The following is a 25,346-nucleotide window of genomic DNA, read 5'->3' on the forward strand; positions in this document are numbered from 1 at the left end:
TTAACCATTACCTGCTTATGTCTGAATAGATCTTGGATTTCTTCCTACTGTTTGCATTGAAGGTCGAGGAAAATAAAATTTCCTTTTGTGCTCATTGCTAGTTGCCCTAGAGTTTAGCCTAGAGATTTTGATGATATTTCTATGACTAAGGAATAGCTAACAATTGCAACATGATAACAATCAAGCTTTGATACACTTGTATCTTTTTTCAGGATCAAAATAGATTTGGGTTTCTGGCCACCTTACTCTTAGGTACAACCTTGAAAGACACTGTTTTTCACGTTAAGAATTCATGAAGGAACTCACAGACCATACACAAATAGCTCACTTTTAACTTTGACAGCGCCAACTTCCAGGTCTATATTCAAATTTTTGTTTCCAGTGCAAATGAAGTCTCACAATTTGTCAAAGTTCAGAGATAATTTTCTTTTATTTAGCAGCCAAACTTCTATTTTCACCCAGAATAGGACATTCGGATTTACTTATAAATAATAAATACATTGGATTACCACAAATGACCAGAAACAGCCTGATAAACCCTTAACACAGAACAAAGCTATCTCTGTGTTCCAGCAGATGGCCTACTATAACAACAATATTTTATTGATCCCTCTGCATTGAATTTTGAACAATCAGTTTAAAAAGGCCATTGTCATAATTTTTTGTATGAATACTTTCTGCAGAGATGGGATCCAATTATATAAGCATCAAATAACATGTGAAAGAGAGCACAAGGGCTCTCTTCCCACAGAAGCTGAACTCTGCTTTTCATTTTTCTTATTTGCTTTATATTTTTATGTTCTACCATTAAAAGTCAAGCATATATCAGATATCTATATTTTTACCTAGCACAAATAATCTAAACTCAATTATAGACACCAGAACAAATGAGTAATATGCAGAAATATGTCAAGAATGCATTCCTTTTTCTCTGCTAGATTCCATGTATTTCTTCCACTGACTAAGTCAATTTACCTAGGACATCATTTGCTTTTTACTTTTCAGCTACTGCTTTCCAGAAACATGTTTTTCATAGCTGTGACCTAGCCAATCCTCATTATCCCTCAAAAATGAATATAGAGTATTAGCTATACAATGACATTATTTATAATTTCATTTGAAAAAATAGTTCAAATCTTTTTCGCAGAGATTAGTGATATTATTGTTAGATTATTATTATTTTACCTTTTGCAATAAAATCAAGCAAATATGAGAGAAGCACCACTGTACAGGAATGCACTTACACATTTATTCCAGTTTATTTTGAAGTCATGGACATTTTATTGAGGCATAATTAAATCCCTCACCAGAAAGTTTGTTTTGTTACTTTTCAATTCCACAGCAGTAGAAAGGATCTTTTAAAAATCATTTAACTTTAAATACGTTAAGCATAAAATAGGTGTAAAATGAGGCAACATGTTATTTCAGATCTTGTAAAGCTATAATCAACCCTATAACTTTGGAGATCCATGATTACTAATGAGGTGAAGCAGAGCTGACAACAGCTGCTAATTGTAACCATAATCTCATGTTGCAAGTGGCAGATGTATTTCAGAAAATATATTTGATGAACAGATTTAATCGTGGATGAGAATTAGTTCCCAATCTTTCCCTGGAAAAATGTTTCTCTGTGATGCTTATCATAGCCTATTTCTGCTCTGAGATCAGTCATCCTTCTAAATTTGATCGTAGCAAACAAAACAGTCCCATGTTACAATGTTGCATTCTTGTTGAATTATTGCTGATTTTTCTTCACACTATAATTGGATATCTAAAGCTTTTTTGCATACATTTTAAATGCTAACAGGAACCATCTTCTGTGCTATGCTTTCCGGTATGGCCTTATAAATTGGCAGAATTGGTAGTACCATCTGAAGAATGCAATTTGAGATTAATTTCTCTCAATATTTTTCCTCTCCTTATAATAATTCTTGAGATGCTACAGGTGAAATTATAATTTATTATTTCTAGGACTTGAGTACTCTAAACAAAACAAAGATTTCTGGATGACCTTTAAACTGAAATTTTTTAAAGCCATTTTTTAAACACTGGGAAGCAAGTTTCCAAATTTTACTATCAGTTTTTGAATGAGAAATTTTACTTTTGAAATTATATCCTCGGGAAATTACCAGATATAGGAGAGGTTTTATATATACACATGGAAATTATCAGATATGGGGAGATTTTATATGCACATACACACCAAGTATATGTGTGAATGTAAAGATTGTATATATCTCTAATCTAAACATTTATTTATGATGTATAATATACATGATAGTATATCATTTATACAATAGAATGAAATGAAATGAATTTCATTTCATTATACAATAGAATGAAATGAATTTCATTTCATTATACAATAGAATGAAATGAATTTCATTTCATTATACAATAGAATGAAATGAATTTCATTTCATTATACAATAGAATGAAATGAAAGCAGAAATAAATAAGTTATTTGAAACCTATAAGAACAAAGACACATATAACAGAATTTCTGGGACACAGCTAAAGCAGTGTTTAGAGGGAAATTTATAGCACTAAATGACCACAGGAGAAAGTGGGAAAGAGCTAAACTTGACACCCAAACATCACGATTAAAAGAACTAGAGAAGCAAGAGCAAGTAAATTCAAAAGCTAGCAGAAGACAAGAAATAACTAAGATCAGAGCAGAGCTGAAGGAGATAGAGACACAAAAAAACCCTCAAAAAATCAATGAATTGAGGAGTAGTTTTTTCCGAAAAGATTGAAAAATAGGTGGACCACTTGCCAGACTAATAAAGAAAAGAGAGAAGAATCAAATAGACACAATAAAAAATGATAAAGGGAATATCACCAGTGATCCCACAGAAATACAAACTACCATTAGAGAATACTATAAAAACCTCTATGCATATAAACTAAAAAAATCTAGAAGAAATTCATAAATTACTGGACACATACACCCTCCAAAGGCTAAACCGGGAAGAAGTTGAATCCCTGAATAGACCAATAACAAATTCTGAAATTCAGGCAGTAATTAATAACCTACCAACAAAAAAAAAGCCCAAGAACAGACGGATTCACAGCCAAATTTTACCAGAGATACATAGAGGAGCTGGTACCTTTTCTTCTGAAACTACTCCAAACAATAGAAAAAGAGGGACTCTCCCCAGCTCATTTTATGAGGCCAGCATCTTTCTGATAACAAAACATGGCAGAGACACAACAAAAAAAGAAAATTTCAGGCCAATAACCCTGATAAACATTGATGTGAAAATCCTCAATAATATACTGGCAAACTCAATCCAGCAGCACATCAAAAAGTTTATCAACCACAATCAAGTTGGCTTCATCCCTAGGATGCAAGACTGGTTCAATATGCATAAATCAATAAAGTAAGCCATCACATAAACAGAGCCAATGACAAAAACCACATGATTATCTCAATAGATGCAGGAAAGGCCTTCAATAAAATTCAACACCCCTTCGTGCTATAAACTTTCAATAAACTAGGTATGGATGGAATGTATCTCAAAATAATAAGAGTTATTTATGACAAACCCACAGCCAATATCATACTGAATGGGCACAGGCTGGAAACATCCCCTTTGAAAATTGGCACAAGACAAGGATGTCCTCTTTCACCACTCCTATTCATTCAACATAGTATTGGAAGTTCAAGCCAGGGCAATTAGGCAAGAGAAAGAAATAAAGGGTATTCAAATAGGAAGAGAGGAAGTCAAATTGTGTCTGTTTGCAGATGACATGATTGTATATTTAGAAAACCCCATCATCTCAGCCCCAAATCTCCTTAACCTGATAAGCAATTTCAGCAAAGTCTCAGGATATAAAATCAATGTGTAAAAATCACAAGCATTCCTATACACCAATAACATAAAAACAGAGAGCCAAATCATGAGCGAACTCCCATTCACAATTGCTACAAAGAGAATAAAATACCTAGGAATACAGCTTATAAGGGATGTGAAGTACCTCTTCAAGGAGAACTACAAATCACTGCTCAAAGAAATAAGGGAGGACACAAACAAAGGAAAAAACGTTCCATGCTCATGGATAGGAAGAATCAGTATCGTGAAAATGGCCATACTGCTCAAAGTAATTTGTAGATTCAATGCTATCCCCATCAAGCTACCATTGACTTTCTTCACAGAATTAGAAAAACTAGTTTAAATTTCATATGGAACCAAAAAAGAGCCCTTATGGCAAAGACAATCCTAAGCAAAAAGAACAAAGCTGGAGGCATCACGCTACCTGACTTCAAACTATATTACAAGTCTTCAGTAACCAAAACAGCATGTTACTGGCCCCAAAACAGATATACAGACCAATGGAACAGAACAGAGCCAGCAATAATGCCACATATCTACAGCCATCTGATCTTTGACAAACCTGACGAAAGCAATAAATGGGGAAAGGATTCCCTATTTAATAAATGGTGTTGGGAAAACTCGCTAGCCATGTGCAGAAAACTGAATCTAGATCCTTTCCTTATACATTATACAAAAATTCACTCAAGATGGATTGAAGACATAAACGTAAGACCTAAAACGATAAAAACCCTAGAAGAAAACCTAGGCAATACCATTCAGGACATAGGCATAGGCAAAGACTTCATGACTAAAACACCAAAAGCAATGACAACAAAAGCCAAAATTGATAAATGAGATCTAATTAAACTAAAGGGCTTCTGCATGGCAAAAGAAACTAGCATCAGAGTGATCAGGCAAACTATAGAATGGGAGAAAATTTTTTGCAAGCTATCCATCTGACAAAGGGCTGATATCCAGAATCTACAAAGAACTTAAACAAATTTACAAGAAAAAATGAACAATCCTATCAAAAGGTGAGCGAAGGATATGAACAGACACTTCTCAAAAGAAGACATTTATGCGGCCAACAAACATATGAAAAAAAGCTCATCATCACTGGTGATTAGAGAAATGCAAATCAAAACCACAATGAGATACCATCTCACATCACTTAGAATGGCAATCATTAAAAAGTGAGGAAGCAACAGATGCTGGAGAGTATGTGGAGAAATAGGAACACTTTTACACTGTTGCTGGGAATGTAAATTAGTTCAACCATTGTAGAAGACAGTGTGCTGATTCCTCAACGATCTAGAACCAGAAATACCATTTGACCCAGCCATCCCACTACTGGGTATATACCCAAAGAATTATAAATCATTCTACTATAAAGACACTGCATGTGTTTATATAAACAAAAGACACTTATGTTTATTGCACCACTATTCACAATAGCAAAGACTTGGAACCAACCCAAATGTCCATCAAAGATAGACTGTATATACACCATGGAATACTATGCAGCCATAAAAACAATGAGTTCGTGTCCTTTGCAGGGACGTGGATGAAGCTGGAAATCATCATTCTCAACAAATTAACACAGGAACAGAAAACCAAACACCACATGTTCTCACTCATAAATGGAAGTTGAACAAGGAGAATACATGGACACAGGGAGGAGAACATCACACACTGGGGCCTGTAGAGGGTAAATGGAGTTGAACAATGAGAACCCATGGACACAGGGAGGGCAACATCACACACCGGGGCCTGTCGGGGGTTGGGGGAGCTAGCGGAGGGATAGCATTAGGAAAAATACCTAATGTAGATGACGGTTTGATGGGTGCAGCAAACCACCGTAGCACGTGTATATCTATGTAACAAACCTGCCGGTTAAACACATGTATCACAGAACTTAAAGTATAATTAAAAAAAAAAAAAAGAAAAAAAGAAGCCAAAAATATATAAAACCAGAAGTTAGATTTTTTTTGAGAAAATAAATAAATTTCATAAAAGTTTTGTCACACTGATCAGGATAAATTAGATAAAAGTTAACAATATTAAAGATAGTTTTCACCACTACAGATATCAAAAGGATAATGTGAAAGTATTTTGAACAACTTTATGTTAATACATTTGACAACTTAGATGAGATTTACAAATTCCCTGAGAGATAAAAAATTAAAAACAAAACTTAGCTCATTAAATAATTAGATAACCAGAATAATTCTGTAATTACTAGATAAATAAAATATGTAGATACAACTCATATAAAAAACAAAATTAAAGCCCCAAATATTGTCATTTTTAAATCCTACCAAACATTAAGAAAACATTCTAATTCTATGCAAACTCTTTCAGAAAATTAAAGAGCATATTTTATATCCTACTGTATTCTATGAAGCAGTACTTCTATTTTACCAAGTTTAGACAAAAATATTACAGAAAAACAAAACTATAGAAGGTATCTCTTATAAGCATCATGCAAAAGTGACTAAGTGGCGAATTTATTTTATAAAATAAATAGCCTTGGTGACCTAGAAGGGGCATCATGCCTCTTGCAAGGTGCCCAGCATTTACTGAATTCCTAATAAGCAAATATGCTAGATGAATGAAGAAAAGATAACATGGATTATTAAAAAGATTTGGTCTCATTCAGACTCAAAAATGTTCAATTGTCCAGCAATAACATGGTTCATCATCTAAGTTGATATAATGTCATTGTTTATGATTTTCCGATAATGTGTGATTGCACTGAAAAAAGTTACAATCAATTACTTCTAAAATGAATGTGGGATTTCTAGCATAAAAATATGTGCAGCAGACACTAAGGAGAAATAAAGACACAACCAATATTGATGATTTTTTTGAAACATGACAAAAGCTATAAAAAACAGACATTTGTTGAGCATTTGTAGCTACTGGTATGACCAACCCCTTGTCTTTTAAAAAATAGATGAATACTTATTTCCATTTCAGTACTGCAGAAAACATAAAAATAATTTACACTCTTTTCTAATAAACCCTCATACAAAAGACACCAAGCACTCATATACCATTTCAATAAAACACAAATCTACATTGCTTTGGATATGAACACGCTAGTGCATATACATTGATCATTGGACAGCTAGATTAATTTTTCATTTTATTTCAAGAGTTTTACTTTAAGCAATATGAACATTTTAATTAAGCATTTTATGTATTATGGTAAAAATCCTGCCAGAGTAAAATAATCTCCAATAATAACAAGAAGGTGTGTTTCAAAATGATGTTAAACAATATAATAAGTACATAATTTGATACTGATAATTTATTTTTTTAAAACAGATGTTTAGTGAATTATACTGTAATAAACCTAAAACTAACCCTAATTTTCAATCTAATATAAGCTCTAGGCATTAACTACACATTGGATTTTATGGACTGTTTCTTAATTACAGAGGTTAACATGTTCTTAATCTCACCAACAAATTAAATCATCATTAAAATATATTTAGTGCAACAAATTGCCTTGTGAATTAACATATTTGGATAGTCCTAAAATGAAAATTAAATTGTTATATATTTAGTACTGTGATTATTAATTTGCTATGTGTAAAAGACAAGATGAAAAGAATTTAACCATTTTCCCCAACAAATTAAATTTTAAGCAAAGTAGAATTTTAGATAATTTATTAGCCATATATTTAACAGATTAACGTATTGTCTATCTCTTCAGCTGTCTATATGTTCCTCCACACATCCACCTATCATTATTCATCCCATGCATTAATCTATATATGCCCCAACTACATTTAAATTCCCCTTTGAACAATATATGAGATTCATTCATATTTCTGACATATTTAAAACTTTAAAATGGTGAAAACTATTCAAAATTTGGACAGATATGCTATACAAATTAATACTTTTACCTTTCTTATTCACTTAAATGTCATTATCTCTTTAGTAACACTCTGTTATGAGAATATAATTGACATAATATTCTTCAAAAATTTTGATATGTGTTAGGTCTTAGTAAGAATTTTCAAAAGAAAATATTTCATAATTTCTAGGAAAACATTTTTTTTGAATTTATTTATTTAGTTCATTATTAATTTGAACTTTCATTTAACCAAGAGGGACAATGAGACAAGGACTACAGCAACAATAAAGGTATTAAAATCATTGACTCTGGCATTAAACTGCCTGGTTTTTAAAATCAGCTTTGCTAATAAACAATGGGCAAATTACTTAAGTACTCTGTGCCTCAGTTTTATGGTCTCCAAAAACAGATTATAATACTCTTTACCTTGTACTCAGAGCATTTCAAAGACAGCCAAGCTAAGAATTAGTGCTCTGGAAGTGTTCGGTATTATTACTGTGCTTGATTATACATTGTGCAACCATTTTTTCCACATAGTTTGTAAACAGTGAGATTATTATATTTCTAAAAACGTAATAAATGTTTTCAAAGTACTTACTTTATTAAATTGTTCCTGGCATCTGGGTCGTATGCTGTAACCTGTCCAATGATACTTCCCTCCTTTACGTCTTCATCTACTTCTATCAAGTAAGAGACTTTAGTGAACACAGGAGGCTCATCTATATCTTCCACAGATATTTTGACCACAGCTGTATCTTTGAAAGGTCCCAGGTGTAAGAATCGTGGATCAGGGTGAGTGTTACTTGCATCCACTCTTAAAGTGTAGAGCATTTGATTTTCAAAATCTAAATTCTGAAGTTAAATAACATAAAAGAAATTAGCATAATTCAGAAGATATGACAATGGAAGACAATTTCAAAGTTTAATAGCCAGCAATCATGATTATACCAACAATTCTATTTAAATGAAAATGATTGCTTTGTAGGTATATGAAATAAATTTATAAATACATGTTTTGCCATACACTTATTCACAGAGGGTTAACTTAATATAATGGCATACACATTGAGATTGATTCTCACTTAGTAATATGCTTCATTTTTTTGGTGACAAGTAAATGAAGTATTATCTAATGGATTTATACATTATTATCATTATTAAAGTTATGCAGTTATAATCAGAAGAAAAATATAAAATAGAAGTTTAGAATAAAAATTATTTCTACTTCAATTATTTGAGCACTTGTGGAAAGTAAGATATGAATAAAAAGTGAAATAAGGACAATATGAAATGATAATATTGAGCTGTACTATTAGATGTAAAGATTAAGAATGTTCTCCCACATTGCATTGAAAATCGAGGCAACCAATGGAAAACACAAAGCATCTTCAGGTTTCATTTATTTAAATAGATCATCACACTTACAATGAAAATATTTTGAAAAATGCATGAAATAATGATGGCTGCATGTTTATTTTTTCCCCTATGGAGAAATACAAAACAAGTACCTTGAAGTTTATCTAATTTTAATTTGACTGTTTCTAGTTTTAGCATGAGCAACTGAGGTTTTAAGTGTCAATTATGAAAACATTTAACTTGTTTGAAGCGATATCACAACTATTCCCATTTATCTGAAGGATAGACAGCATGTAAAAGATGGGAGAAAATAAATCCCAGGCTTTTTTTCCCTTTACTGAAAAGCAAAAGTAAATTATAAAGCACTCAATGAAAAAATGAAGACAGTGAAAAGAAACCTGTTTGACAGTTATAATCCCTTCCTGTGTATCCTTGTCAGTGATGACATCGAACATGTCTGCACCATCTCCTTCAGCAATGCTATACTCCATTTCTGCATTTTCCCCCACGTCAGGGTCATTGGCTTTTATCCTTCCAAGATGAGTTCCAAGAGGTACAGACTCAGGAGAATTAAATTGATACGTACCTATAAATTAAGTAAGAGCTGTTTTGACATTTCATCTTTAGATAACAACATTTTTTATTTCCTCTGCATTTTTAACTTAAATACATTAATTTTAAATAGGGAGAGTATTTGTCATATTGAATTGTAAGCTGTCAAAATTGTATATTTATTAATTTAGAATAATAATTTATAAAACAGAACACTCTCATTTAGTAAATGAGAAGTGTAAGTCCCAGAAAAAAAAAAAAAACTAGAGAATATCCCAAGGTTATTTAGACTATAGATGGTAGGCCTGATATAAGAATCCAGAACTTTTGACTTAAAAGAACGTGAAAAACAATTATTTACTGCTCATCTGGGGCTTTAAAAATGGTCATCACAAGTTTTTTTTTTTTTACATGTATTCAGTTATTTTTTAAAAATGCATTTATTATTTTATTCTAAATCAGGAATAAAAAATAATGCCATACAGACCAATGTTTCTTTTTTTTTTGCCTGTTTGTTTTAGTTTTAATATCTTTTAGTGGGGCATGGATGTTTGTATTTTTTGTAGGTTCAGGCAAGTGTTATATTGTATTCTGGTATCCCTAAAAGCATTTTAGTTTGTGGCTACCTATTCAAGAGACAATAGAAAAAAGAAAACTTTAATGTTAATGAAGGTCAGAAATATTTTTAAACATTTACAATGTGCTGAAGTCTATACAAGGTCAAAAGGCTTGTATGCTAATTTATTTAATCCTCACACTAGTCCTCAAAGGATCAATTTAGCTATATTATCTTCAGGGGCAGGCCTTAAGGAAATTATCCTGCAGACTTGGGAAAGGGAGAATGCAAAAACTAATTCTTTCTGACTTCAAAGTCTATATTCTTTCCAATTTATTTGGTGGTGAAGAATATGAGTAAATAAGTCCAACTGCCTGGGTTTGAATTCTGACCACCTGGCCAGTTAGTTAAATTCTCTAAACTTGGATGTCCGCATCTAAGAAATAAGGATGATAATGATAGTAATTCACTCATGGGTTTGTTTTATGGATTACAAAAATTTAGTTCTGGGTCTAGTCCTTAATATTTTATTATTACTATTATAGTTCCAAAGTTTTGTTAACATTATTATAGATAACAGAATTACAGAATGTCAAGGGATTAAAAATGCATCAAGTAATACTCTTTATAAAGGAATATGAATGCAAAGATTAGGTTTATGTTATTTAGGCTTATTATTTATGTTCTCGGCAAACTTTATTGTTTTACATATAGCATATGAATATGTCCACCAATCAAAGCTCAATACAACATTTTAAATATAATTGGCCTGGAAAAATGTTTTACTGTATTGAGTTTAGTGATATGAATTTAAGTTTCAGCTTTTAATTGAATATTTTGAAACAGGGGTCCTTAGATATTTGTTCACTGCAAAATAACAAATTTCAGCAGAGAATGGAAATCTTTTTCTGCAGGACATCATGAAATGCAAAGCATCCATGGTTTAATGTCCATCCTAAAATGGTGACAACTGCAAGAGTGTTAACTGATGTAATCTTCATAACTTAGTAACAGAGATACTACCAAACTTGAATACGTCTAAAATGCCCTCACAAACATAGTAAACCATAACTCTATGGTTTACTAGGAAATATAAAATGTTTATAAATATACTAGGCCACTAGGAAAATATAAAAATGATGCTAAATAAGCCGATCTGCATTGATATTTTTAAAATATCAAGAAGTCTGTGTTTCAGAATCAATTAGATAAGAGATTATAAGTTTGCATGTAAAACAATGTAGCTGAGGTAAGACAAGTGAGAGACACAGGATTTGAATCCAGATAGCCAGACATGAGAGCCCACCCTCCTAACCAAGAAGTGGATCCAAAGGAAAATGTTAAGACAATCTTAGTGAATGTTGAGAAAGGAAGTCTGGAGAACTTTATAATCCTTCAAAATTAGAAAAGTTAATTTAAAAGTTGCCAGAGAAGCTTAATACTTTTGTTTTCTTCCACTACATACTCCAAAAAATGATGAAAATAATCACCATCACTCTCTATTTGTGGGAAATCGTGATTTTTTTTTTTTTTTGTAGAGGAATGGATTGTGGTTTTGCCTTTATGCATAAACCAATAGCAAAACTACTAGTATGAAATGTGAATATTAAACTCGGCTACTAGTGTATTTGAGAAGTCTTTGGACATGAGATCACTGAAACATTCCTTACTCTGGGGAAATCGAGGAGGGTTGTTGTTGACATCTGTCAGCGTGATGTTCACTGTGGTGGTTCCAGAAAGGCCTCCCATCTGGCCACCCATGTCTTTGGCCTGTATAACAACCTGGTACTGCTCTCTATTTTCTCTGCTCATGTCTGGTAATGCAGTTTTTATTATGCCTTTTGGAAAAAGCAGACAAAAGTTTTGCAATTAAATCGCTGAGTTTTAAAATTAAGCTAGACAAGACTCATTTTACAGAATAACAAACATAAAATGTCAGTGTATTTAAATATGTCTTTCAATCCATAACCACTTTAACATAATTCACAGAACAGGAAGGATTTTGCCATGGGCTATTATTCATGAAATGGGTTTTGCTAAATCAATGTATTTAAGTTTTTTGATTACAAAAATTAACTTCAGTCAAATATCTTTAGACAAATACAGTTGTTTAATTATGATAATTGTCACATTCAAGTTTTGAGTATTCTCTATGCCACATAATGTGCTGAATCTCTGTGAAATTTTGTATTTAGTGTTTCAAATTTAAACCCAATGAATAATAGTTTAAAGAGCTAAGCGTTCAAAAAAGTTATTAAAATAATAGAAAGTTTGCACTTGTTTACATTCAATAATGACAGGAAACAAATAGAAACATGAAGCTGAATGAATAATGGTTTTAAAATATTTTAAAAATCTCTAAATTAATTATGCATCTTAATGTATTATACAATAAAAAGTCAGCCAAGTTTAAATGTTGTACCTGATTCTGGGTCCACTGAAAAATATGGCTGTCCTTGCAATATACTATAGACCACTTTGGCACTATTTCCATAGTTGGCGTCATCTGCATCTGTTGCAGTTACTTGTATAACAGATGTACCTACATGAAATCCCCATCCCCAAACAGAGACATTTATATACTTCCAAATTTGAAACAATCTTTCTTAAAAATATGTTGCTGTCAGTGTTTTGTATTAGACAATGTTGTATGTTTGAAGAAATTTATTTAAATACTTCCTCAAAAAAGTTAATTTTCTTTCTCATTTTCTATAAACTGAAGTATTTCTTAATTTTTTTGTTTAGCTAAGAAAAAGTATCAAAATATATTTATCAGTAAGGTGAATATAATGAGACTAATTAATGCATCGTATTTTTAATTGATTGGAAATATTTTAGGGCAAACATTCTTAAAATGAATATAACACACATGAAATTTGTAATTAATACATTTACCACTAATGGGCAACATGTATTTAAAAGATAAATCTAACATTTTTTAACCTGCTGCTGCTTTTTACTCTGGTATATTTGACTGTGAATGGTAAATAAAATAAAAAAATGAAGAGACAATTTCTATGAAGAAATAAACCAAAATGCTGTAAAATTGACCTGCAAGATATTTTTTGTTCCCAAGATATATCTAATTATGAAGGGCCTATGCGTCTCTTTTAAATATAGATAATATGGTTCTTATGATTACCCCTATTGATATTCGGCATAATACTGGTTATTTGCTGCACATTTGTAAATCATTATTCTTCAAAAGAAGATGTAAAGTGTGTAATTCTGTGTCACACGCAATACTGCAATTGAACCTTACTATGTAATTTTATATCATTAAATTTAAATTATGCTAAATTTTGTTTCAAATCTTTCAAAACATAAAAGTGCTTTAAAAGCAGGGATCAGCATAATAAAATATATTGATGAATTTTTAAAATTATTTTTTCCTGAATTTCTATAAAGATTCAAAGCATGGTTCTAACATCACCCTTAACTGAAGCCTACTAGGCATGCCCTTGGACAAAGCTAGATTGTAGGACATTTTTCAGTGTATTTTACATAATTTCTAAAAGTTTGAGTCTGACTCTTACATACATTTTAAAGATTTTGAAAACAGGAAGAATTCCATATTGGCCCTACCTTCTAATTTAATAGCCCACATACATTACACACTCAATAACTTGTCTAATTGAATTATGGTGGATGTTTCTCAAATGTTGTTGTATATGTGTATGCCAATTCCAAAAATTAATATATAGTAAATAAGATCAATATTAACAGCTCATTTCCTGTCAATATATTTGAATGTTAACACATGAATTGAGCAAGGCTTTTTAATGTTTTCTCAAAATTAATTAGCATAACAATGACAACTTGAGCTCATTCTCTTGAGGCCTCTGTTTTCTCAACTGTAATGGAATTGATGTGTCCTGTGAGTGAATGGAAACATTGCATATTTACTTAATCCATCCCAGCTGTAAGCTTTTATCATTAAAAAATTATCCACTGTGTGTTCATTAGATGAAAGCAAAAATGATAAAGTGATTTACATTCCCCCCACACAAATCACTTTATGATGTGCAGAAGTTCAACAAAGTGTTTTTTTAATTTACATGTAATGTCCTTTTTATATAACCCTATGTGATATATATTAGAATAAGTGTGGTTTTCACAATTGGAGGTTATTGAAATATGAATTATTAAGCATTACCAATATGCTGAAAATAGAACTAGTTCGTTCATCAATTTTAGGACATTTCTTGAGTTACCCATTTTATTTTTCTTTTAACATGAGCATTATTGTAAGCTTTCATAATGGGTACAGGTAAAAACAATCTTCTATATTTATTTGACTCTTTGAAATAATATTTTTGTGGAATTTAATTTCGATTATTAGCTCTATTAGTGGGTAGATGATCTTTGAAGTTATGCAAAGATGCTTAACAAAGAGAAAGAAGTTAATATAAACAACAGAAATAAACCCTATGATGTGGCCAAAAAGCTAAAAGCACACATAAAATACTTGTTCTACCTCTCAGAGCTCTGGTAATAATTCAGAATGCTTTTAAACACTGGTAGTCACTGACAAAATATCATTGATATGCTATTTTTTAGCAAACTGAGAGACAGTGTGTTGTATTACAGGGAATAAAGAGTTGTAGTTTTTTTCAGAGGTGTAATGACTTCTTACACAGTTAAAAGTATTTAGTAATAAAATTAAATAGAAAATGGTTTATATTTTTATACCAACTTTATAAATGTTTCTTTATAAAGACAAAACAAAAGAGAATACACATGGATATTTACATCCCACTAAATTTTCCAAAATATGTATAATTTTAATTTGTTCTTTAGTTATTTAAAATAAATATTTTATTTTCATATTAATGATAAAAATATAGTAAGTAAAATGTAGTGAAAGTTGAATGACAAATTTATACATTGCATCTCATATCAAAGAGGTGAACATGATTTTGAGACCATTATTTTTACAATTCACATTTTTATAAGAGTTTTGCATATAATATCTTACTTTAAATAGAAAATATGTTGAGGAATTAAAGAAGTTTACTGTAATTCTTAGCTCATTATTTACTCAGCTATATAACTAATAATCTTTAGGAAAAATTTCAAAGACTCAAAGGCTAATTCTATAATAGTAAATCATGAAGAAATGTTAAAAGCTGATAAATAAATAACTCGGTGGCTAAAGATTTCAGGGAACCAAAAGCATTCCTCTGGATATGGGAGAAAAATTCATCAATATAATTATTATTATAATTTAAAGATAAGAAAAGTTTAGATTACACAATGTAACCAAGCTATGCCGGTTGGTGTTACATATATATTTACACATAATATTAGAGGAAGTTAAATCAATTCATTTTATTACACTATACAAAATAAACTTCATATATAAAAGAAAAAACATCCCTCTATATATTTGTTTCTTATATGCAAATATGAAAATGTTTTGAATCTAGTGTTTGAAATATTTAAAATCACAAATGTAAATGACCCCAAAACCTAGGCCTCGTATCTATCATCTATCTATTCATCTATCTATCTATCTATCTATCTATCTATCTATCTATCTGTTTGGCATTCATTATCTCTCTATATAAACTTACAATAAAATATTTGTATACAAAGATTACTTAGTCCGTATAAATGTTACTAATTTAAACGGTTTTCTAGACACAGATAGTATTGAGAAGGGGAAATACTGCCTTTATTCTTCTTTAACAAACAGCAACTTTGTGGCATGGTAATGTCAGAAAATATGTATCACAGCCTATTATGTTGTATAACACGTAAAAGCTTTCTCTCTCCCACACACATTCTCTTTATCTGTATCTATGTATATCTATCTATCATCTGTCTTTCTGTATGTCTGGAGTGGTTGATAGAATGGTAAAACCAACTAAAGCTTAAAGAAACAGAATCACTCTATGAACTAGAGGAAACAAAGAAAAGAGGTGAATAGTATGGGCTTTTTCCTGCCCTGTAGCCTAAGGCCTGTCTTTTGAGCACTGTAGAAAAGAGACTGGAATATTTTGACTTGGTTCAATGTGAGAATAAGATAATGAAAGTTACAGAAAGTGAAAAAGGAGTTTATTCTTCACACCTCTATATGAATCTGGTTTTGACAGAGTCAACTGTTTTCTTCTGCCATAGGGCGATGACAGCCACTAACTTGAGGAGCAGGGGTGAACAGTGCCCTTGACATAAATGTTTGTGCTGTGGGGGCCACTAATAAGAGAAGTAGGGGTAATGTTTTCAGACAGTGTCGTGGAATTATAAGGGGTCCATTAATTCGATGTCCAGGAATTTAAATCACGCTTTGTTAGATATAAGTTTATTTTACTGTGAAATGCAAACTCTTTAAGGGCAGAGTCCATATCTAGTTTGTTCAACACTTTATACTTAAAACCCAGCAGAGAATCTAGTGCAAAATCCTAAGAACTAACTTTCACAGAATGCTTAACGTAGACTAGACGTAGTTCTCAGTAGCTGATTGGTTTTTATTACTTTATCCTCATGATACATGTGGGGTGTGGGCCTTGGGGTACATAGAAGTTGCTGATGACCACAAACCTGGTATTTGATAGAGCTGGACTAGGTCTAAATCCATTCTAAATATATTTGGTCAAGAGTTTTCTTTATAAATACTTTACTGAATGGCCTCTTTCTCTGGTGTTAGAAATACAATTGGATACATTATTGAATCCACACGTAGTGAACCTCTGGGACATGAATAATTCATTGACTGAGTTATTTTTGTTGTCTGTAAAAAATTACAAAGGGATTCCTTGTTGGGGGTCAAACTGTTAGGAGGAGGACTGGATAGGTTTTTGGGAGTGGAGGTAGGGGAAATTTCCAGTCACTGAGAAAGGAGGCATCCCCAGTCACCAAATTTAAAAACAAAAATTTGCCTACATGAAGACAAAAGCGTGCACATGAAGCAAGTTGATAGAAAATATTTAATCAATAGTGTAATGATCACAAGAAATAAAAAAATAAAAAGTAGAAATAGAAATGGAAAATACAAAACGTTGTAATAGAAGTGTATCCCATTATCTTTAAATATGTATCTTTATATATCTTCCAGATTATATGTTCTGATTAGAACATGCTAATGTATTTCAGATTTCATGAGTTTATTGGAGTCACTTTATTTTAACCAAAAATGGGTTGGGCATTTGGCACTAAAAATCCAGTGTGAAATATGGCATATGATTGTGACAGACAGAAACTGAAATAGAGGGAAACAACAAGGGAAGGAGTCGGTGAGAGAGAAGAGGAAGAAACAAATACTTTAAGAAATGAAAATGAATGGAAATAAGGGGCAGATACATGTAAATCATCAGAAAATAACATCGTAAAGAAGGGTAGGGCAATAATAAAGAAATCTTATCTTATTCCATAAGACCCTATTTCTTCACAAAGCTAATACTTGTAGTTTTTAACTCTTTGATTTAAATGAAAATATCTTGTACTATCTGAAAATAATTTTAGAATTAAATCATTGTGTATTATTTTATTTATAGATGTATTCTTAATTCTTGATTATGCATCAGATTTAACTGTTAATATATGGGATACACAAGGCATGACAGAGTTCCTAAATATTACTTGTTAGTTTTCCTATATAAATTGGTTTATTTGGATACATAGGAGTAAAGAAAATCACACTTGCAATAATTATAATGAGTTAATCTTTTATTTTCCTTTAAATAAGGTAGGAGAGTTACAATAAAAGATCAATACAAGTTTAGGAGGTAAAATATATCTACTTTTTATTTAGACATATTTATATGGTTATATATAGTGATATACATGGTTATATATATTTTTATATATATACAGATATATATAGATATGTATGTATTAAAATGCAGGGGCTTTATACCCTTATATTCTTATTTAGATTTAATTTGAATGAGAAGGGCATTTGATTTAAAGTAACAAATAAGAAAGATACTAATTTAGAGGAGTTACTCATGATTCAATAAATTAAAAGATTTCCAGACTAGATTTTGAATAATAAACATAACTATTTAACAGAGAAAAATAGTAAGGCATTAAAATTGTCCGGCTATCTCTGTGATACGGTTTGGCTATGTTCCCACCCAAATCTTATCTTGAATTGTAACTCCCACAATCCCCATGTGTCATGGGAGGAACCTGATGGGGAGGCGATTGAATTATGGAGGCGGGTCCTTTCTGCATCTTTCTCCTGATAGTGAATGTGTCTCAAGACATCTGATGGTTTTAAAAACAGGAGTTTCCCTGCACAAGCTCTCTTTCTTTGCCTGCTGCCATCCATGTAAGACATGACTTGCTCTTCCTTGCCTTCTGTCATGATTGTGAGGCCTCCCCAGCCATGTGGAACTGTAATTCCATTAAATCTCCTTTTCTTCCCAGTCTCGGATATGACTTTATCAGCAGCACGAAAACGGACTAATACATTCTGCATCTATTAACTTTTGTTTTTCTTTTTAAAATTAGGCTAGTAGTAACTTGGCCAAGTCAGTTTAATTCTTCTGGGCTTATGTTTTTGTATTTATTAAAATAGGCAATTAAACCAAGTATAGTATCTTCTGCATATGCATACTGTATATAATATATTATACATTTATGTTTAAGTAATGGAAGCACATACAAAGTTATAGGTGAACCAAAGTGGAAGCAAGTAATATAATGTTAGTATTAGTAATGAAGAATAACAATTGTCCTCTACAAATAGGATTAAAATTTATCTGTATTCTTAAATCTTTATTTTTTAGTTCCTAAAGCTGCAGCCAGAGCCATACATCTGCCTGCTACCATTGTGGGAATTCTAGCCAGTTAGTGAATGCAACTGACAATGGCTCAAATCCTTGTATTTGCAACCTACACTGATCAGAAGTTGTACTGCTTATGCCTTAAAAGCTTATGTAAATGAAATATAGATTGCCTTACAGAGATTTTGTACAATATAAACTACAAAACATCTTTCATGCATAAGCTTATATATTGTATATTTTATTATGAGTGATGGAACCAGTGAAGGATTCTAAAATATATACGTGTGTGTGTGTGTGTGTGTGTGTGTGTGTGTATTTCAGTTCTGATATTGTTACTCAACAAATATTAATAGAACCTACTTGTATTAGTATTTCATATGAGACAAAATACATTTGAATTATGTATACAGGTGACAAATAGTAATACACAGAGTAAAATATAATAGTCCATTAAGTATCAGAAAACAATGTAGGAGAAAATACAGGTTATGTGCGATTAAATATCAACAGTCTGTGATAGGGAAATATTTGTTTTTTCAAAAAAGTGGGGTACTTCTTTGAAATATTTTGTGTATTCACATTTAAAATAATTATTCTTAAAGTTTCTCATATTCAAATATTTCCATTATCTTAATTATACTTTTTACTTTTCTAGGTATATCAAATCTTTCTGGGGAAGGATAAGTGAAAGTTTTATATTGTAAGGTTTCAACATATCTGGTAAAATAATGTGTACACAAGAGAAACAATAATATTTTACAAAAGGTACTAACAAAAACAGAATTACTTTAAAATAATCATCAATAGGAAGTTGATGAGTGTAATTTTATATGTACCTCAATCTCACATATAAACCCATTAAAAAAAAAAACATGGTATGTGTCTAAACTAGCCCACTGGTTGACCTATACAAACCAATCTAGTACTTTCCATGCAACTAAGATACTAAAAATTATAACAGGAAACATATCCACTCATTTTTTGTATTAGAGCTTTATGATTTCACAGGACTCCTGTCTAATTTGATAAATTCCTTTTGTTTTATTAGAGTGAATACCTGAAAGGGCTATTTCAATTCTATTTAACTGCATTTTCCTCAGTTAGGAGAGATTTCATTTGAGGTGAGAATAAATAAGTTTTTAAAAATTCTTGGTTCTTTCTGCTAAATATCACACATAGTTAACATTTTACATTAAACATTCAGTAAAGGTGGATAAGTTTGTTTCTCTTTCTATAGAAATTATTTTAGACTGAAACATATATCAGTTATAAGAATGTCAAAATCATAGACTGAGAACTGGTTTTGAAATAGTATTCAACTAAATTTTATCAAATTTGGGAAACTGGTTGCAGATCTTATAAATTAAGTTTATGTCACTTATTTTAGAAATATTTTTATGATGTGGATCAGTTCTCATTGTCTCATTGACAGACCTAAACCTTTTATATTAATAGAGTTAGATGTAGTCATACACAGATAAAACTCCGCACAAGTGGTATCTAAAATGGTGGGCAGCCTTAAGAAGTGAAACAATTATTTTCAGTTTGCATAAGGCAATGTTCAGTGGTAGAATGTGCACAAAAATAACATAAAGAGACTTGCAATCTTGTCATGATGCTACCAGGTTATTTGATCTTAATTCAGTTGCTTAATCTTTCTGAATCTTGAGTTTCTAATTAACAGAATAGGGATTTAAAGTTCTATTTCTCATGCCTACCACATAAGTTGGCTTTAATGATCAAATGAGAAAACACTTCAATAGAAACGCAAGCATTGTTATTCAAAATAATGCAAGCACAATTGTCCAAAACTGCTGATACTATCTATTATTCTTTTGATTTCTGGCAAAAAATACATTCCACTTGACTGCCATTTGAATGCCAGTTAGTAGAGTTGAGGGTATTGATTGAAATAAAATGAATTAACTGCTATTGATAATCATATTTTATATAAATTACAACGTAACAGGAGAATTAAGATATATAGAAATAAAAATAGAAGAGTTAGTTTAAGCTAAATAGTAGTTTACAGTTATAACTCTTATTTAGAAAGAGGCCACATATCATAATCACACGTCAATAATAATTACCTGAGCAAACAAACAAATAAAAAGTAGTTTACATGGATTAGAATATACCTACCAACTCCAGACATTTCAGGAACACTGGCAGTGTATAAGTCTTTTGTAAATTTTGGCTCATTGTCATTGATATCATGAATTTTAATGATAAATTCCGATTCCGGTTCCACCTGCCGCCCAGTTTTTCTGTCTATAGCCTTGGCACGAAGAATGTACAGAGATTTTTCTTCTCTGTCTAGTTTCTTTGCAGCATGAATGTCTCCTGTATTTTCATCTATAACAAATAGACTGCCAGCCCCATCTCCTGTTAGTATGTATTTTAAATTTCCATCTCCTTTGTCTTGATCAGTGTGAAGCTTTAGAGAGGTAGAAAAGAAGAGTTCTGTAAATACATACATTATCATTACGTAAAACATCATTTTGGCGCTATCAATTCGTCTCCATATAAGAGCTCTGCAATAATTATCTTAATGGTTATCTTGACTTTTGCTGTGAGAGGGAGTTAAATATTTCAGTTCTTATTATACTCAAAATTTTTAACAGTCATATTTAGACATCATAACGGACTAGATTTAAAATAATGTGAAAATTAATATGTATCTGTCATAACAAAGATATTTATGAATAAAATGTTACCAAGATTTAAACCTCTAGTGCATTACAAAAAATCCATTAACTTACATCTTGAGTGTAAAAGATTAATTAATTTTGATTACATTTAAAATGACTAAACTCTAAGATATGATTTGAGAGATTTCTGAATGTATTATAATGACAAGTTTAGAATAGCTACCTTAATTTTTAACTGATTTTCTTCTCCTTCAGTACAGAGTATCCCCTTATCTGTGGGGGATACATTTTACAAGTGGATCCCTGAAACAGTGGAGAGTACTGAACCCTGTATATATTATGTTTTTCCCTATATGTACCTCCCTATGATGAAGTTTAATTAATAAATTAGGCACAATACGTGATAAGCAACAATAACTAATGATAAAATTGAACAATTATAACCATATACCGTAACAAAAGTTATTTGAATGGTCTCTCTTTCCCTCTCTTTCAAAATATCTTGTTGTTATTTACTGTGGGTAATTAAAACCTCAGAAAGTGAAGCCATAATTAAGGGGGAACTACTGTAGAACATTGATTGTAGATTCACAGGCTCTGTATTCAGAGAGACTAATCAGAGAGAGAAAGAGATTTGTAATTACTTATTTTCTATATGACTCTGAGACAATACTTTTTTAACCACGATGTTCTCATTTTTAGAAAATGTTTTATTTTTTATACCTTTTAGATTTCAAGTAATATAAAACTCACAGCTTGTCCTCTGGCCATATGAACTATGTCTTAGGAAAAAATAGGATTATGTTTTCATAAATTATCTTCTTTTCATTGATAAATGCCCATCTGTAAAAATAACTTCTTAATGTAGGAGGCTGATCATTGAATGGTTACAACAAACAGACCATGTAATCCTGGAAATTACGAATTGAAAAACAACCTTAAAGATTTTACAATCCTAACACAATTCTAAAAATAATTTTTTTAATTAATTTAAAACAATAATTGTTTTTATCATAAAATTATGACTACAGTATATTTTGATATATGCTTACATTATAAAATTACTAAATCAAACTAATTAACAAATTCATCACCTCACATACTTACCTTTTTGTTTTTGTGGTGAGAACATTTACAAGGATGTGGATGGAGATGGGAGATATTGATCAAGGAATGCAAAATTTTATTTATTCAGGAGTAATAACCTTCAGTGGTCTTTTGCCCTGCATGGTGACTATAATAAATAATAAACTATATATTCAAAATTACCAATAAAGTAAATTTTAAATAAAACTGGAGTGTTAACTAGCTTATCCCTGCTACGTTGACTTACATTATATACTCTACAATTCCCATTTACATCCTGCCCTCACCTATTTCTTGAGCATTCCATTTTATCTTTGAATTATTTGACTATTTAAATTATGTTTTTAAATCATAGCCAAAATTAGAAATGTTTCATATTTTACACCTCCTTTGCAAGCTCAGCATCAAAATAATTATCACACGTAGCCTTCCCATCTCTGAAATATCTTCTCAAGACATCTGTCTTCATCTCTATGGCTACATCATATCTTTTCCTTCATCTTATCTTCTCTGGACCACCAGAGCAATCTTCTAATCATGCTACCTCCACTCTTGCTCTACTCCAAGGAATTTTTCATACTAAAGAGAGTGATTTTTCCACACCACAAATGTAGTCATATTACAATCTAGGTTAAAAATCTTCAAGTCACAGCATTTAAGAACTATAAACCTGAAGTCATAAAAACCAGGGTTAGCATCATGCATATTTCGGTGTTATATTGGCCTGTAGTTTGCTTGTTTGCTTTTAAATCTAAGTTTGTTTTATTAAACGAGTATAATTTTTTAAATCTTTACTTTTACTGTTATTGTAATTGCTTGAATTCTGTAACCTTGTTTATATATCCTGGATAATCTGGCCCTGAATTCCAGAGGCATCTCTGTCTCTTTTCCCTCTTGCTATACATTCTATACATAGCAATTGTTTTGTTTTGTCTTTACGTCCAGAAGGCCTGTTCTAGCTTTCAAGCCAGATGTTTGCATCTGTTTGCCTCACCTTTTTACACCTTTCCCTTCTTTTTGTATTTTCCTCTAACTAAATATTTGTCATATCTCGTTTTACAATTTCCTCCTTAGGGAGGCCTTTCCTGACTCACTAGATTAGGATGGATGAGGCTGCTCTTGACTTACATAGCACGCTTCATTTCCTATCATGATACTCATCACATTTGATGTAATTGTCTACCATGCCGATTAAACTGTAAAATACATAAGGGAAAGACTGATATTCTTCTATTAAGTCACTCAACATATATTTCTTGAAGATCATAAATACTTCCTCTTTTTAACACTAACTTTTCACCTAAATACAATTAGAAAAATCAGATAATAAATAAAACTTGCGTTTTTAACATAAGTTACATCTTATAAATCTCTGTGTCAATGATATTTTTAATGACTGTCTTTTTGAAATGCCTTTTTCAAACCATTTATAATTAATATTTTTGTACCTTTATCTTTGCATTACTAGTCATTTTATTCTAAGAAGATAGAAAGAAAAAATATATAATTTGATGAAAGGAAACAAATAGCAAGAGATGAAAAAGGTGGATAAGTAGAGAATGCTATGTATTAGCCCAATTACATTACTTTTTAAACATGCTATTATTTTTTAACAGTATTATTTTAGTTTTGCCTTGATGTAGGTTTTTTTTTGTTTTTAGAAATTTGAGAAATTAAACATGTACATACAGAAAAAACTAAAAATTTAAAATAAATCTGTGATGGTTAATTTTATGTGTCAGCTTGATTGGGCCGTGGGATGCAGAGATATTCAGTTAAACAATATTCTGGGTGTATTTGTGAGGACGTTTTCGGGTGAAATTAGTATTTGAATCAGTAGTCTAAATACAACAGATTGGCCTTCTCAATATGTGTGTGTCTCATCCAATCCTTTGAAGATAGCACCATCTCATAGAGTTCTGAAAAAACAAAACAAAACGAACAAAGAAACAAAAACAAAAACAAAAAACCTTGCTATTGTCTGCAGGTAACTGCCCTCTCTTGAGAGGCAGTTTTGATCTACTACTGAGTCTTAAATCTGAACATTTAACTATTGTCTACCAATTTACTATGTGATCTGAGTGAGTGTGCTATTACCTGACTCACCAAGTCCTAAAGTTGGACTTGCATAACAGAATTCCATCATCAAATAGATGTATATAGGTGATATGGCCTCAGTAGGCCCTGAAGGCACAAATAAGTTACTTGAAGAAGTAGCACAAATTTCCACAGTCCCTACTCCTGCTACACTGCCTTCTCTCTCTCAGACTTCTTCTGTGGCCTCACAGATAATTCCCTGGGATTGGTTTTACTAAAGAAAAGAAGGTTCGGGCCTGTTTTACAGATGGTTCTGCACAATATGCAGGTACCAACTGAAAGTGGACAGCTATAGCATGTAGCCCCTTTCTATAACATTTGTGAATAGAAATGATGAAGGGAAATATTGCTAGTGGCAGAATTTGAGCAATACTCCCGGTTGTTCACTTTGCTTGGAAGGAGTAATGGCCACATGTGCATTGTGTACCAATTCACAGCCTGTGACTAATGGTATGTTTCTATGACTAGGACGTTGGGAGGAGCATGATTGAAAAATTGATGACAAGGAAATTTGGGGAAGAGGTATGTGAACAGATCAATCTGAATGGGCAAAAATGTGAACATCCATGTTCATATTCACCAAATAATAACCTCAACATACCAGCAGTTTAATAATGAAGTGGACAG

The 25,346-nt window shown here is 31.4% G+C and overlaps 1 protein-coding gene across 1 annotated transcript in view; it reads right to left on the reverse strand.

The window, feature by feature from the left end:
* The window catches only part of CDH9 (cadherin 9), a 162,844-nt gene that overhangs the window by 13,535 nt on the left and 123,963 nt on the right, over positions 1–25,346 (reverse strand). Inside the window, exons 3-7 of the mRNA XM_024247337.3 lie at positions 21,028–21,322; positions 12,573–12,692; positions 11,821–11,988; positions 9,441–9,628; positions 8,285–8,538 (exon numbers count right to left, since the gene is read on the reverse strand). Coding sequence (XP_024103105.2) covers positions 8,285–8,538; positions 9,441–9,628; positions 11,821–11,988; positions 12,573–12,692; positions 21,028–21,322 — 1,025 coding nt within the window. The remainder of the gene's footprint in view (positions 1–8,284; positions 8,539–9,440; positions 9,629–11,820; positions 11,989–12,572; positions 12,693–21,027; positions 21,323–25,346) is intronic.

The sequence above is a fragment of the Pongo abelii genome, chromosome 4 (genome assembly GCF_028885655.2).
Source record: "Pongo abelii isolate AG06213 chromosome 4, NHGRI_mPonAbe1-v2.0_pri, whole genome shotgun sequence".
Classification (NCBI taxonomy): Eukaryota; Metazoa; Chordata; class Mammalia; order Primates; family Hominidae; genus Pongo; species Pongo abelii.